The sequence below is a fragment of the Passer montanus genome, unplaced genomic scaffold (assembly GCF_014805655.1).
Source record: "Passer montanus isolate IOZ18808 unplaced genomic scaffold, ASM1480565v1 scaffold10, whole genome shotgun sequence".
NCBI classification, from domain to species: domain Eukaryota; kingdom Metazoa; phylum Chordata; class Aves; order Passeriformes; family Passeridae; genus Passer; species Passer montanus.
Window position 1 is genome coordinate 27,264,001 of NW_024356505.1, and position 15,102 is coordinate 27,279,102.

At 38.6% G+C, this 15,102-nt stretch overlaps 1 protein-coding gene across 6 annotated transcripts in view; it reads right to left on the bottom strand.

Annotated features, from left to right (window-relative positions):
- The window catches only part of ARHGAP21 (Rho GTPase activating protein 21), a 114,255-nt gene that overhangs the window by 24,629 nt on the left and 74,524 nt on the right, over positions 1-15,102 (bottom strand). For 5 of the 6 annotated variants that reach the window (XM_039704673.1, XM_039704630.1, XM_039704649.1 and 2 more), the window contains 2 exons: positions 8,398-8,427; positions 4,939-6,892 (listed from right to left, as the gene is read on the bottom strand). In XM_039704673.1, coding sequence (XP_039560607.1) covers positions 4,939-6,892; positions 8,398-8,427 — 1,984 coding nt within the window. The remainder of the gene's footprint in view (positions 1-4,938; positions 6,893-8,397; positions 8,428-15,102) is intronic. The other variant, XM_039704664.1, reaches the window with a different exon arrangement.

Here is a 15,102-nt window from a genome sequence, read left to right on the forward strand (position 1 = left end):
CCTTTGAGGAAAAATCTTAAGTACTTACATGATGCTACTGTATCTTAAGTACTTACATGATGCCTAAGGAAAAACTCTATAATAGAATGGCTATGAACTTTATTTTAAAACAATTTTGAATTTCAAGATATGATATTTAGGCTACGGTTTTTAAATATATCCATTTACAACTAATTTTCACATGACAGGCCTCTGCAAAGTTGGAAAGAACATCCACCCAGTAGTAATGGCCAAAGCACTAAGCTGGTCTGACAGCTACACATGCTGCAATCAGGTCAAGTATTGAAGCAGCACCCCCATTTTTCTCCTATGGGTAGTTCACTCAACTCAGTATGGGAGCTGGATTAACCTCTTTTACATTTCTTTCTACTCTACACTAAGTACTCTAAGAAGCAAAAAATATTTTCAACCTTGCTGCAAATCTCAGACATGCATACTACACACTTATGTCTACAAAATGCATTAAAAGAACTTTATTCTGGATCAACGTTTTCTCAACAAAGCTCATAAAACAGTTTGGGTTGGAAGGGACCCAAGCCCCATGCTGTGGGCAGGGACACGTTCCACTAGACCAGGTTGCTCAGAGACCCACCCAACCAGGCCTCAAATACTTGCAGGAATAGGCCATCCACAACTTCTCTGAGCAACCTGTTTCAGTGTTTCACAGTAAACAGCTTCCTCCTCATATTTTATCAGCTTAAATAATCCATTGCTCCTTGTCCTTTCACTACACATTCTTGCAAAAAGTTTCTCTCCATCTTTCTTGTAGGCTCCCTTCAGGAGGAAGGCCACAATTACAGCCCCCCAAAGCCTTCTCTTCTCCAGGCTGAACAATCCCAATTCTCTCAGCCTTTCCTCACAGGAAATATGCTTCATTTCTCTAATAAACTTGGCCCTCCTCTGGACTTGCTCCAACACGTCCACATCTTCCCTGCTGGGGATCCCAGATCTGGCTGCAGCACTGCAGGTGGGGTCTCACCCTCCCTTGACCAGCTGCCCACGCTGCTTTTGATGCAGCCCAGTGCACATTTGGCTCTCTGGGCTGTGAGTGCACATGGCTGGGCCATGTCCAGCCTCTCACCCATCAGCATCCCCATGCCCTGAGAGCAGCAGGGCTGCTCTCACTCTGTCCATTCCCCAGCCTGTGTTGATACCACGGGTTGCCCTGACTCAGGGCACCTTGCATTGGTCTTGTTAAGCCACATCAGATCCCATGTGCCTGCTTTTTGAGTTGTCCAGGTCCCTCTAGATGACCTGGACATCTGGATCATCCCATCGTTCAGGTGTGGTAACAGCACTTCTCAAGCTTGGTGTCATCAAAAAATCTGCCAAGGTGCACTCAACCCCACTGTCCATGTCATTAATTAAGATATTTAATAACACTGGTCCCAGTAAGGACTCCTGAGAGACACCACTTGTCATCCACGTCTATCAGGATGTTAGGCAGCATTCTACTTTCCATTCCAGTGAAGATTAACTCATCCAAAAAATTACCCAGTAGGTCAGAAAACTACAATTTGCTGTGCTCTAGTACAGAAATTGTGCAAATATTGCAAGTCTGAAAAATGCACATTGAACACCATAATTGCTAATATAGTCACTGATAGAGAAAATGGTATTTTTATTAGTCTAGAGAACAGGTGAGACCTTTTCTGGGTAAAAACAGTAGACTGTCACTAGACTAACTTGTATAGTTTGAAACAATAAAGAGCACTTTAACAACATAGCTTTTCTCTGGACCTGAAACAGAAATAGCAGCTTTCTGAGAACCACAATATCCTGCATTTAGTAGCACATGGGAAGTAGCAAAGTCTGCAATACCACTGTATGTTTATCTGTAAAGCTGGCAGCTTCATTATCCCACAAGAACATGTGCTTACCTGAAGAGTTTGAACACACAATATTTTACCTAATTTTTTCCAAAAAATCCATTTCTCCCATAAATGTTATTACAGCTACCTAGTAGGTTTGGTCTGAACAGATCTCTCATTTCTATGACTGAATTACATACGAAATTTAAATCTCCCTGCTTCTGAACTACCTTTTTGAAAGGCCTAACATCAAAAGGCAGTTCTTCAGTAACTCACCATGATCCCTGCAAGAATCTGCTGTAAGGAAGCTCAACAGAAACTCTGCTTGGTTTTCTGTTTGTGGTGCAGGGCACTGTACTTCTTACCTAGAGCTAAAATCACCCTGATGTTGTGCTGTTCTCAGAAGCCACAAATACAGCTGCAAAAGCCAACTGTTCCTGGCTGAATTTCTACCAAAATATGGTCCTGGCCATATCTACTACTTTTAACAAGCAGAAGGTGGTGACAAAAATAGACACACCATGAATATTTTAAACACTACGTATTTTAAAAGGTAGCAATCTGTGACCTTGGAAGATATTTGTTACCCTCCCCCAAATTTACATTTTGCACTACTCCAAGTATCTACTGTTTCAAGTAACTTCAGTAACTGTATTAAATTAGCTCTATCCAATAAAACCTAAGAATGCAAAAAACCCTACTACATGGATATAAACATAAGGGAAATAAAGCCATTTGCCAACTCCAAGATATGTCTTCATTCAAAGTAAGACCCTTTCCAATAATGGGAGAAGGAAAAAAAAAACCCAAAACCCATAAGAAAACCCTAAACCAAAACTCCCAGCGATTTTCCACCTGAAGAGTTAAAAAGCCTTTAACTGAATTTCAAAGCAGATCTAGGGTTTTATCCACCTGATTAAGTACAGCTTTTAACAGGTGAAGTTGTAATTAGGCATAATTACAGCAGAACAAGCAAAGTTAGAATAATGCATATAAACTCTAACATAAGAAGTGGTCCACTTTCGTAACATCTCATGCTCTTTCTATTCAGAGAGAATATTCATTATTTCCTCCTCAAGGAAATATTCATTATTTCCTATTCATTATTTCCTCCTCAAGGTGGTGGAGCTGGGGTAGAAACTTTGCACAGCCCCTGTACTGGCACAGGAATTTCTTCCTAGGGAGACAGCCACAAGGACCATGCTGACTCAGTGCCCAGGCTCTAGAAGCATCAGGTTTCAGTACTTCTGGAACTTTCAGGAGGTTCCATTCTAAAAGGCTTGTAAGAATTCTATCCCATGTGGTGTTATGCCAAGAGGCTGCAATGGAGAGTTACAATTTTGCTCCTTCTGAACTGCTCAGCTGCTACCAAACACATTGACATTGACTTCAAGGCTTCTTTGTACTTTAATCAACACTTTTCTCTAAAATATGGAAGCAAGTCAAATAAATAAAAGTTCATGGGAAATCTTTGAAAAAACCAAGAAAGGAGATGGTGTATAAAAGGTTGGGCTTGGCTTTACCAATCTTGATCTGACTTTAACATGACATTTCAACTGTATGGGATTAAAATACTTCCAGCAAACATGGAATGTTTGTCAGGAGCCCAACAGTGACTTTAGGCAGAGTACTGAAAAATCTGCACAAAGATCAGTTACATGCCTCACAAACTTTTCTAATCCTTAAAGCAAGATTGGCTGGGTCTGAAGAAGAATCTAAAATTACACTGATGCATCCAGTAATAACAAGAAGGAAAAAGATCTATACCCCCATTCAAAATGAAAAACCCAACAAAAGCAGTATCTGCTAGCTAAGTACTTTTTAATGTCTTACCAGGATTTTGTCAAAAGAATAGAATTATTGTATCTTTTGTATGATTTCCATTTTCTAATGAACACAAAGCCTTTTCACTGTTTTTTGGTTATTCACTTTCAACTAGTACTGGATATTATAGATAATGCTAGGGGAAAAAAATCACTGCTTCAGATCCCAAGAGAAGACAATTATGCTAGGACACTGCATCTGTAATTCCCTTAACCTAATATGTAAAAAAAAAAAAAAAAGATCATTAAAAAGAGTTGTTTTTCACACAGATAAGTCTGAGAATCAAAATTCTATATTCAGTATTTTCTAAATACTTCCTACACTAAACTCAAGAGCACAGTGAGTCAGATATAAATCAACTCCTGTGGAAAATGATGCACAGACATTCAGACTACAAAGGATTAAATCAGCCACAACAAAAGAAAATCCAACCCAACAACAACAGCAGGACAAAGACAACAGAGGCATTGACTACTTGGATAGAACAGAAATGCTCTGCCTCTAACTCTCTCTTCAGCAGAAGACAGTAATTCATCACATATCCAACATTCAATATAATTTTTTTTTTCTACTATATCCAATCCTTCCTCTGGTTCTTTTCCTCTTCAGTGCCCTTCCCATAAGCTCTCTGTAATTCCAACCCTGTTTGTGTCACAGCACACAGGCAAATAATTTTGCCTTCTCGGATTCTTCTTCCACAAACCCTTTCATTCATATCTGTATTAGCATCTTTACTTGAAAATCCACTTCTTTTTATTGCTATCCCTCCACCTGAAACAGCTTTCATCTATTCCCCATCTGTCTCAGAAAGCTTTCACCATACCTATTCAGATGAAAAACTTCTTTTTTCCCCACAAATCACTCTTATATGAATTTGCATCCATATTCTCTCTGTACTGGATTCTCAAGTATGTTTTATACTAGAGAAGTAAAATTATTTGAAAGGTGCTGCAAATGCCAGTTGTCCACATATGTAACATCACAACATTATATGGAGTGATAACCAGATGGAGTTATGTAACACAGACTTACCCAGAGGGCAAAGAAAACTCTAGAAAAATATTACATCACTGTGGGCTTTTTTACATTCATTTTCCAGGGCCCCCAAACAAAACAGAGTATTGTTTTTCTCCACTGAAAAATATTTTTCCTTTTACCAACCCAAAGTTATTTTAGATGAGAACAATCTCCCATGCCTCTCAACCTCAGGGTACAGGTATAGCAGTCAGCTCCCTGGCATCTTGTTTTTCATCACCTTTAGGAGAGAAAAGCATTTGATGTACACCAAAATAATTTAACTCACCGATAAATGGAATTGAAGCCAAAGAGTCACCAGGTGGGCTGGAACTTGATGCTTTCCTTTCCTCTATTCTTTTTATGTGGACTTCTCTCCGAGCATCATTAGGTAACCAACAGGTAGTGTCTGAGGCTGCCTCCTGGTCATTTACAGCAAGAATGTAGGACTGATGCCTCAGAGGTTGGGGAGTTTGGTGGCCAGAAGGTGATTTGTCCCGCATGACCACTGTGTCTTTGTCATTTCCCTGAACATCCATTTGCAGACTTTCAGACTCACGAACATCTTCCCTTTCAATACCATGAATCTTTTGTCTGATGGAACCATCTACGCTGTCAGAGGTAGTTAAACACTCGCTTGTCGGCTGAACAAGTTTGGCAGAAGCTGGAGCCAGAGAGGAGGGCTGGATGGTTTTACCAGTTTCTGGTTTGTGATCTGGGGCACCTTCGGCTCGGATCCTTGACTGTTGGTTTAACAGACTGCTTTGATGCAAGTGATTTACTGTTCTTTGGTCTTTGCTGGCAATAGCATCCAGGCCCTGGTTAAGGGGAATCGATGGTTTTGCTGCATAGGGAGCTGAGTTCTTCAGAGAGCTACTTCTAGAATTTCTGGCTGGTGTGAGGCACAACCTCTCTTGTGAAACACCTGCAGATTTTGAAACTCCCCCAGGAGTTTGCGAATCACGAGAAGGCTGTAACATTTTAATATCTGGTGAAACTTTCTGAAAGTGAGAACCAGGCAGAGAAGCTCTACTACCTGTTCTCCTGTTGTCTGAAATATAAGTATTTGGAGCAACAGGAAAATTTTGACCTCGAAGGGACATATGAAATGCATGTTGTCTAGATCTGTCATAAATACCTCGCCGATCATCTTGTTCGGTAAACCCTGTCCATTTGTAAGTCTTTCTCCTATCTCCATTTGCATCTGCAATCATATTCTCAGAATGAAAATTTTCTAGCACTTCGCCCTGTTTGCTGAGATAATCCCAAGACCGAGCCCTGTGATTTCTAGCATTGGCTGAAGGTGAAGTTAGAGTATCTTGTGAAGCACTTCGTGGCCATTCTTTCATCAACACGGGATCTTCAAGCCTTTCCTGGGATACACTTCTCTGCCGGATCTGGACAGACTGGGGAACCCTGTCATGAGAGGTGCTCCTGCGCCGTACCTGAGAAGCAGTGCGGTTTGGCACCACCTGATTATACTCAGTTGTGTTCTGAGAAGCTGCCCTTAAGCTGTCTAACCTTTCCTGTATTGTTCTGGAGCCATACATGTGCATGCGCCTGTTATCAATGTACTCCTTGTAAGTTTTGTAGGTCTTCCAGTCTATGTGCTGGTGAGAGGTCGGAGAACTGTAGTGATTAGTAGAGACTGAAGGTGAGTCTGTGGCTTGAGTAGAAGGTCTAGTGTTTGGGATGCCTTCTGGACATACTACATAATTTGAAGCTTTACTTACTGTTACAGTTGTATCAACTGGTCTTGTTATTGGAGTCTGGGGAAGTACAATGGCAGTGGACACTAAAGATGGTGGTGATGTGGTGGTCCATGCTTTTAGACTGCTTTGATCTTTTACGCCATATCTTACTTCCTCTGTCCTGTGTGATGGACCAGCATGGTTATTTCTGCAAGACGGCAAATCTACAGCCTTCTCAGAAGGCACAATAACAGTCCTTACAGTTTCATTGCAAACGCACACGGCTGTATTTGATTTTGCAATGTCTGTTGGTGATGGAGGCACTTGTATTTCCATTCTGTAGGCCCTCTCTGGCTGTGTCAATGCCCGGACTGGTCTACTGACTTGCTGTTTCCCCAGCGAGAAGTCAGAAGGGAGCTTGTCTCCAGCTTGTGCCTTAACAGAGGCTGCAGAAGTCAGGCGTGGATAACATATTGGTGGTGGTTCAGGTATGTTGTGGGCATTACCACTGTAGGCTTCGTTGCCTTTCAGGTAGGCATCTTGGGAATACGCCTGTGGAGAGAAGATTAAGTGAGTATTCAGTAGTGAGTGAGATGGAAAACTTCGCCATTTAGTATTTGCATGATCAAGCTTCAAGAGAAGGGAACACAGGTTCAAAATTCACACTCCCTCTAATTTCAGACAATGTTAGTTCAAAAGATAAAACCAGCATTCCAACCCCTTAGTGAGCAGAAACAGAACAAGCAACATCATGACATACATTCCTTCCCTCAACAATTAAAAATCTGAACTGATGACCAATTCTAGGAAATACTGCAAGCAGGGCACTGAGTCAGGTTTCTCAAAATCCACGAGCACACAACACAGTATTTTTCGCCCCTTTAATTCTGCTTTCTAACATGATACTTCACATATTTTTCTCATTTAAGCCTCCCATTGCTGGAAACTGGAATTTCACAGCACTCAATAGGTTAAAATGCTGCATGATAAATTCAACTAGCACTAGAAAATTCTCTATACACTTAGGGCATAAAACAACTCTGTTTGCTTATTGCAGTACATATGAAAAGTACAGACAAATAAATATACATGCACACACACACCTCTAAGTTGTCTTCTACATAAAAGCTACTGTTCCTAAACATATAATGAATAAATTGAAGCAGTAACATATTTTTGTGAGCCAACACCCTGTAAGTCTTCTTATATTTTACAGGATACAGCAAGTACATGGTACACAAATTTTACTGTAAAAATATTAATGGTATTTCGCATTTTCAACTTTGAAGTAAAAATAGTATGAAAATTCATATTCACCACTGTCCATGCACTAGTGAAACCCAAACTGAAATCCCTAATTTCCTTAGTGCACTTTGCATCTTCATGCATAACAACCTGACTCCTAAGAAAAAAATGGTTATATTACACTTAGTACGTTTCTGCAGCATTTCTGAAAGCAGGATTTGTCATTGTGAAATTATCAGAACATTCAAAATAATACATCAATGAAAAGCATACAGCATACTTAAATAATATTCTATTATTGAACAACTTCAGCATGACTTGGTTCAGTTTGAACATAATGAAATAAAGAGCCAATGCAGAGCCTGCCAATGTAACAGAAGAGTAAAATAATTTCTCAGGGCTTTTATATGCTTAGGAGTGCTATCATATCACAGCATTTCCTGTTCAAATCATAACATGCTCAATTCCAGTATATCAAAGTGCTCTGCCTTAACAGCAGACAGTTATAAAAGCCCAAGTGCAGCCATAAAATTACCAGAGAGCAAAGTAGAGAGGAGGGCGAGGCATTTACAATATTGCTGCAATGTTACACCAAGCATTATTGAAATGCAAAATATTAAAGCACACTGAGAGAAAACAGACCAAATAACACAGGCACAAACCACAAATCAAGAGGTCAGCATTATGAAGAAAAATCAGCTCTGTCTAGCTCATTACCAAACTTGCTGTTTCATAGTCTTGCTTCTCACAAATCGTTAAGAAAAACATGCCTTACAAAACCATCAGAGAAATGGCTACTGTACATTTCTTACCAGTGCTGTGACATCCTTTGTAAACTGCAGCTGGCAGAAAACAGGAAAACACAGTAAAAACTGCTTACAGATGTAAAGATAGAATTATCTTGTCATATTGATGTTGACTACAGCAAGCTAAAAATACAGCTTCACTGATTTCACTGGAAGGTACCAATAGACATAAAAGGCAGTAGAGCATAAAAAATAACTTCACCCTCCTTGCGAGCATGTCCATCTCAGCCTTTAATCTGCTCCTTACGTTTATCCTGTACCTTTACAGAAAGCAAAATACGTTTGTGCCATTTTGCCTTGTGCATCCCTACAGCTGCCTGCAGAGAGCTCTGGCTCCGTGCGATGAGATTTCCTTTCCACTACAGCAACATCACTGTCTCTCATTTCCCCGGGCTGCGACCATCCATCCCTGCTTCCTGGTGACGAAACAACGGCTTTATTATGCACTTAAAACAGCACGCCCCTTCCTCACGTATATCCGAGCATGACCACCAACTGTCAGCTGACTGCAGCTGCTTTCAGGCTGTACATCTGAAATTAGAGGAATGATGCTGCAGAAATACTCTCCTCATGTGATTTATAATTTTTTTTCCTCCACCCATAGTAAAAATCAGGACAGGCTTCCACTGACACATTTAATGGGGGGAAGGAACATATGAAGATTAATATTTTTAAACCTTTAAATAAATGGCTATTTAAGATCTTCATGGGCTGAAGAATTAAATTAAAAAAATTTAAACAGATGCTGAAGACTGAAAAACAGATTCAATGAGATCCTTCTGGCATGCAAGACGAACAAAAACCGGCATTCAACTGTCCCCTGATCAGAAAATCATTACCCATTTATATAGCTGATAAAACAGCTGATATCCCACCTTCCCTGGGATGTGCACACATTAAATCAACAGAAAATATCCCATTTATGTTTTTGTAAAACACTCCCCTGACAAACAAGGCTTCATTGACTTTGACAGCAGAAAGGCTAAATTACAAAGCTCGTGTGATCTGATTGTAGCCAAAGACTACAAGTGAGTATAAAAATAAGTTCTCAGCCCTTGACAGAATTTATCACAGGTATTAAAATATCACCTTCAGAAGACAGCATTCCCACGAGATCAGCTAGGTTTCCTCCTCCCCCAAAAAATTATGCTTCCATTATTGTAGGTATATCCAGACAGACAGACTGCCAGTTGTGTAACACAGTTACTGGGAAGTGTATTTCTCCTTTTAATCTCATTCCACCCACTACCCAAGAAAGCACTGAAACAAAGCAGAGCATACTTCCAAGAAAGAGGAAGTTTATAGACAGGACTGTCATACTTCCACAGAGTATCTGATATCTTTGTTTCATAACTCTGAACAATGGCCTACAGAAAATAATGCAAATTACAAAGAAACTGATGGATCTGTCCTGCAAGTGTCACAATGAAGAATGTATTATCAGCCTTTTTACTAATGAAATATTTTAACTACTTCAAGCACAAAGTGATGAGATTTTTAGAAGAGGTTTAGAGACTAAGAAATGTGAAATACACCAAAGTATTTATTAGTTCATACATTGTTTTGATATTTAACATATTTTGCAACCACATAAAACACAGCTTGAGTATTACTCTCTTTCTTTAGCTTCTCTAATAATAAATAATGTGAAAAATGCTACCTTAATCTGTGATTGCAACAGGACACATTCATAAAAATGTCATTAGGGTATGGCTGCATTTTTAGTGTTAACAGTCTTAAAAAAAAACCAAATCAACCAAACAAAAAAAAGGCTCACAACTTAGGTAACAAAAATGGTTTTTAATATCCAGGTTAATGATGCTCCTGATTCAGACACCAGCCAAACCATTTCCATTTCCAGAACTGGATACTCAGCAGATATTCAGAAGTCCCAACATGATCCAAAAATTAGTCTAGATGTTTATGAGCTCTTTTTCACCTTCTCAAAACAATGGCAGTTTCAGAAGACTACCATACAAATGCAGCAATTTAGAGTGATATTAACTGCTCTGACGGATAACAGCTGTGTAACAATTACTAGAAGAAAATTACTGCTCTTACAGTAAGAACTCAGCATGTTTCTAGTTATTGGGTACTATTTCTTCCCACCTTGAAATCTGGTGTGCTTGCACAAAGTTTGCAAACTCCTATGGTAAAGGATTAATTTCTTACTGTGAAACTGTAGAACCACTAAGGGTTTAACTCCTAAGGTAAAACATTCATGCCATATGATAGACAACATAGATTTTAAGGAAATAAACAATTTTGAAAGGTATTTAATTAACCACCTAAAATTCAGTTGAAGGGCTTTGGTCCCACTTTTACCCCCCTGATTTTATGCTGTTAGATTCTAGAACAGTAACAGCCAAATGCATGAGGATTCCTCTGGGAAAGAATCATGGGGAAACCCTGTACTTTCAAGAGCTTAAACCAACACCCATTAGCCCAAATCATGAAAACACACAGCCCTGTGTTTTACTGAGGATGGGTGTGCTACCTTCCACTTCACTACAGGATGAATAACACCAATTTCAACAGAACTATTCACTAAATTGGTGATAAGCATTTTGATGAATCAGAAGCTAACATGCCCAACTCCTAGCAAGACTGAGCTTGAGGCGTTCTTCTTTCCTTCTCGAACTAGTCTGGCTTCAGATTTTCTTTCTTTACTAGTAAAGTGTTCTCTTCTTCCCTGGTCTTAACCCAATCTCACTGTCATCATGAAACTGCACACCAGAAAAGGTTCACCGCTCTCTTAAAAGGAAACATTTTCTAGTTACAGTTTGTTCTGGCAAGAATGTTAGTAATAGAGCTCAAGTGCTTTTGTTTTACTCTGAAACACCCAAACACTACAGTGAGATAATGTTATTTGGGAAAACACCCAAAAAACGCATACCCTTTCTTCCTAAAGGCAGTGCAGTGCATTTTTAGTATACAAAATTTAATGCCTTAGGCCAATTTCCAAATACAACCTGTGTAAAAGACTTTCTTGTAAATTCTAAATTGTGGTTAGGAGGGTTGATGAAAATATTTTGTAGCATGCACTGTTTGACAACAAAATTTAAGTCTCTTCTTCTAGGTCATCACTGTGTCTCCACACCACACCCTGCCTTCCACTGTACTTGCTGCCACAGCTTTAATATTAACCTCTGTGCACATCAGTAACTCAGCACGAAATCTGGAAGTAAAAAAATGCTCCAAGTCTCTAAATACAGCTACTTAGAAAAACATCTTTATCTTTATTAAAAGATAAAGCAAATGAAAGTATTTCACAGTTTGCCATGTTGCTCCACTAAGTCTGATGCAACTGGAAGGTCACAAGAAGAAAAACAAAATTAACCTGGCAGTCTTTAACATTGAAGCCAACTGTGGGCAGACCTGTAGCCAAAGACATGAGGTTACCGGGGCATGTAAACCTCTAGGATACATTCCCTCACTTAAGTTATTTTTCTTTTTGCTGTTGTTAGAGGGGGCTTTTCCCCCCTTCTTTTTTTGTTTTAACTATAGGTGTACAGCTGGCAATTTCAGGGTACTACAAGGCCTTGAGAGCTACCAAATCCCACAAAAATTCTAAACTCAGAAATGATAATGCAGCACTCTGTTCTCTCCTGTACAGATCTTCAAATATACTGGAAATTTCCATATCACCTGACTAGAAAGAAGGAAAAACAAAAAAGAAAATCTGTGCTTCAGTTGACTTTTACTCATTTTCCTGGTCATTCCCATCTAGGATTTTTGGTTCCCCTACTATCTGTGACAGAAGAAACATTTCTGTTCAAATGTGGTAAACTTTCAGTTACTGATCTGCAGCTTCACTGGTCTGTAATTCTAAGGAAAGATTAAGATTTAACTAAATTTATCAAAAACACAGTAGTAAACAGCCCCATTTTATTTCTACCTTTACCATTTTTCATAGAACGTTCAATAACATCTTTCTGTAAATAAAACTGCACAGTTCTTTCTGGAAGGCTAAGGAACATTTCAACAGATTTGGACACCAATAAAATGTAATGGTGACAACACTTAAGATAGAGGTAACCTCTTACCTTTAAGGACCATTCCTGAAAGGAAATGTTTTTTAGAAATGAAACTATCGGAGATAGGCTGAAAGTTAGGCAAAATGAACTTTTGAGTGAGCATGTAGTGAGAAAAGTGCTAGAAAATGAATGGTGAAAAAAAGGATACCTTACCTATAGTATGTATGTTTACACACAGTATAGTTATACACATCTACAAAATAATATCTACATATATTTACCTGTAATAAGCATCATATATAGTGATTACTATGGTACATTACAAATAACTTTCCAAATAAACAGCTCCAATGCAGATCATATAAAATATACCATTTTTCAAAGAGTGGTATTTTCAAGTGCCTGGTACCTAGAAAATCAGTGACTTGAAGGCTGTATTCTTTTTTACATACACAAGGAACAGTTAGTAAGTAAGTACATTCCAACATGAAACATTCCCAGAAAAAATGGTCCAATAGTCCTGCACAGAGGACACGCTAGACACAGCAAAGCATACTGACAATACTCATAATAATGCTCATCTGTAAATAGGCTTAGAAAACTCAATTTACTCTATGGAGCACCTTTACATTCAGTATTTTCCACATACCAAAAAAGCTTTTGAACAACTGGAAAGTTGTCAAAATTTAAACAGTATTTTAATATTAAACTTGTTATCCAAAGTCTACAAAACAGCAACAATTTCACTGAATACACTTGAGAAATATGAACTATTTGTAGTTGACCTAAATGCGTCTTCCATTTGCATGAAGTCAGCAGTACTAAAACCTACAAGATGCCAAAATTCTGTCAAAAAAGGTTAAGAATGCTACAGAAATTGCATATAGATGCATCAAATCTGAAACACCAAGGATAACATGACATAAAAATAATCCTCCTCTTCCTAGCTTAAAAATAGTCATATATCTAAAAATGTTTCAAAATAATCTCTTTTGATAAATTTTAGTAAATTTATCATAAATTTGAAGAGGAACATGAAAAAAACCAACACATACACAGCTGTCAAGAGTTCAAGATTTTGTTATGGATATTAGATGCTTTAAATATCCTTTTCCGCATCCACAAAGTGACATTTTCAACATCACACAAGAGAGCAAACAAAAGTGACATTGGTTTCACTAATGGTAGGATTTCACATATAATTCCCTTCCAAGTAAGCACTGTTCACATGCCACAGAGAGCCATGGCCTGGGGATTGGGCCACTTCATTGTTACTATTGATGAATGGATCTGAAACCCTGTTTTCTGGAAATTCAATACACCAAGGGGTTCACAGACATATATGGATATTTCTGAAGACTAAAGTCAAGGTTTATAAATAGCAAACTAAGGATAGAAACAAGCAACTGCGTTTCTAGCCCTCAGTCATGAGCACATGGAGTAGACTGCCAAGTACTATAAAATTTAGCACAACCAGCATCGTTCTTGAATATAATGAAACTATTCCATGCTCTTTGCACTAGATATGCCACTTGTTAGCTCATACTACAATATCCAGTAGTGCCTGGAGCTTTGCTATTTTTACAGCATACTGGTATTTAACATCAATTTACAATTAGCAACACCATTTGAAGACATTTACAGTGACATATGTCACAGAAAACAAGTTATTTAACATTCTATAAAAGCTTACATAACGCAACTTCAGGTGTTTTTCCTCTATTATAATTCAGAGGAATTGTACAGATTCTTCATTTTACTGAAGTTACTGAGAATATACTGTCTCAAAAGATTGCACATTATTTTAGAAGTGCCAAAATCTTTCCTCCTGTGTGGTGGGCTAAAACAGATACAATTACAGGCCACAACTGACAAGACTCTGTTGTAAGATGCAATTCATGTTTATCATCTTTTTCTTCACAAGCTGCAGCTCAGCCATCAAAGACTGACACTTAGAAGCATATATACTGAAGTGTTCTGTGACAGGACTGAATGAACAAACTGCTGCTACCAGAGGTCACTTCCTATAGGCCCAAGTACACCCAGTGCTCAGCCTTATGGATACAGGAAACACCTGTGCCTCCATGGCTTTCCCCTGGAAAATGCTATGTGCAACTGGAAGCCCTCAAGGGCAGTTCACTTTATCCCAAACAAATGCATCTTAGCAAACACTAGCATAAAATCCTTCTGTATCATGACCCAACCCAACAACTGAAGGAACTCGCACACGCTACAGGGTCAATGTAAAGCATTTCTTGCAAAAAGATTACTTTACCTGTCAAACCTAATCCTCTTTCTATCTTCAAGAGAGCAACCTCTCATACAAAACTCACAATTCTTATCACATCTGAAAATTCAGAAGGACCTTTTGTATAACGACACCTCCAGATTTTTCATAAATCCAATCTTTTCCTAGAACATGCACAGTCAGGTATTATCCTCTTTTCTTTACCCTTCCAGCTTCTCATGGAGAATGACCTTATTTTCTTTTTGTAAATATCCTTTCCTAACCCATAAGGGCAAAAATCATCCTTTTTTGCCCTTTGTCCACATCTCTCCTGTTGATATAACAAGTTATATACAACCCATTATTTTTCATGTCTACTTCACCTGAAGTTTGCACTTTGTGTTTTGCCAGCAGAGAGATGATGTGTCTAAGACCTTTTCATCCAGACAAATACAAACGTTTAACTTTAAAACTACAAATAGTGCCTTGTCCAGATTCTTACACTAT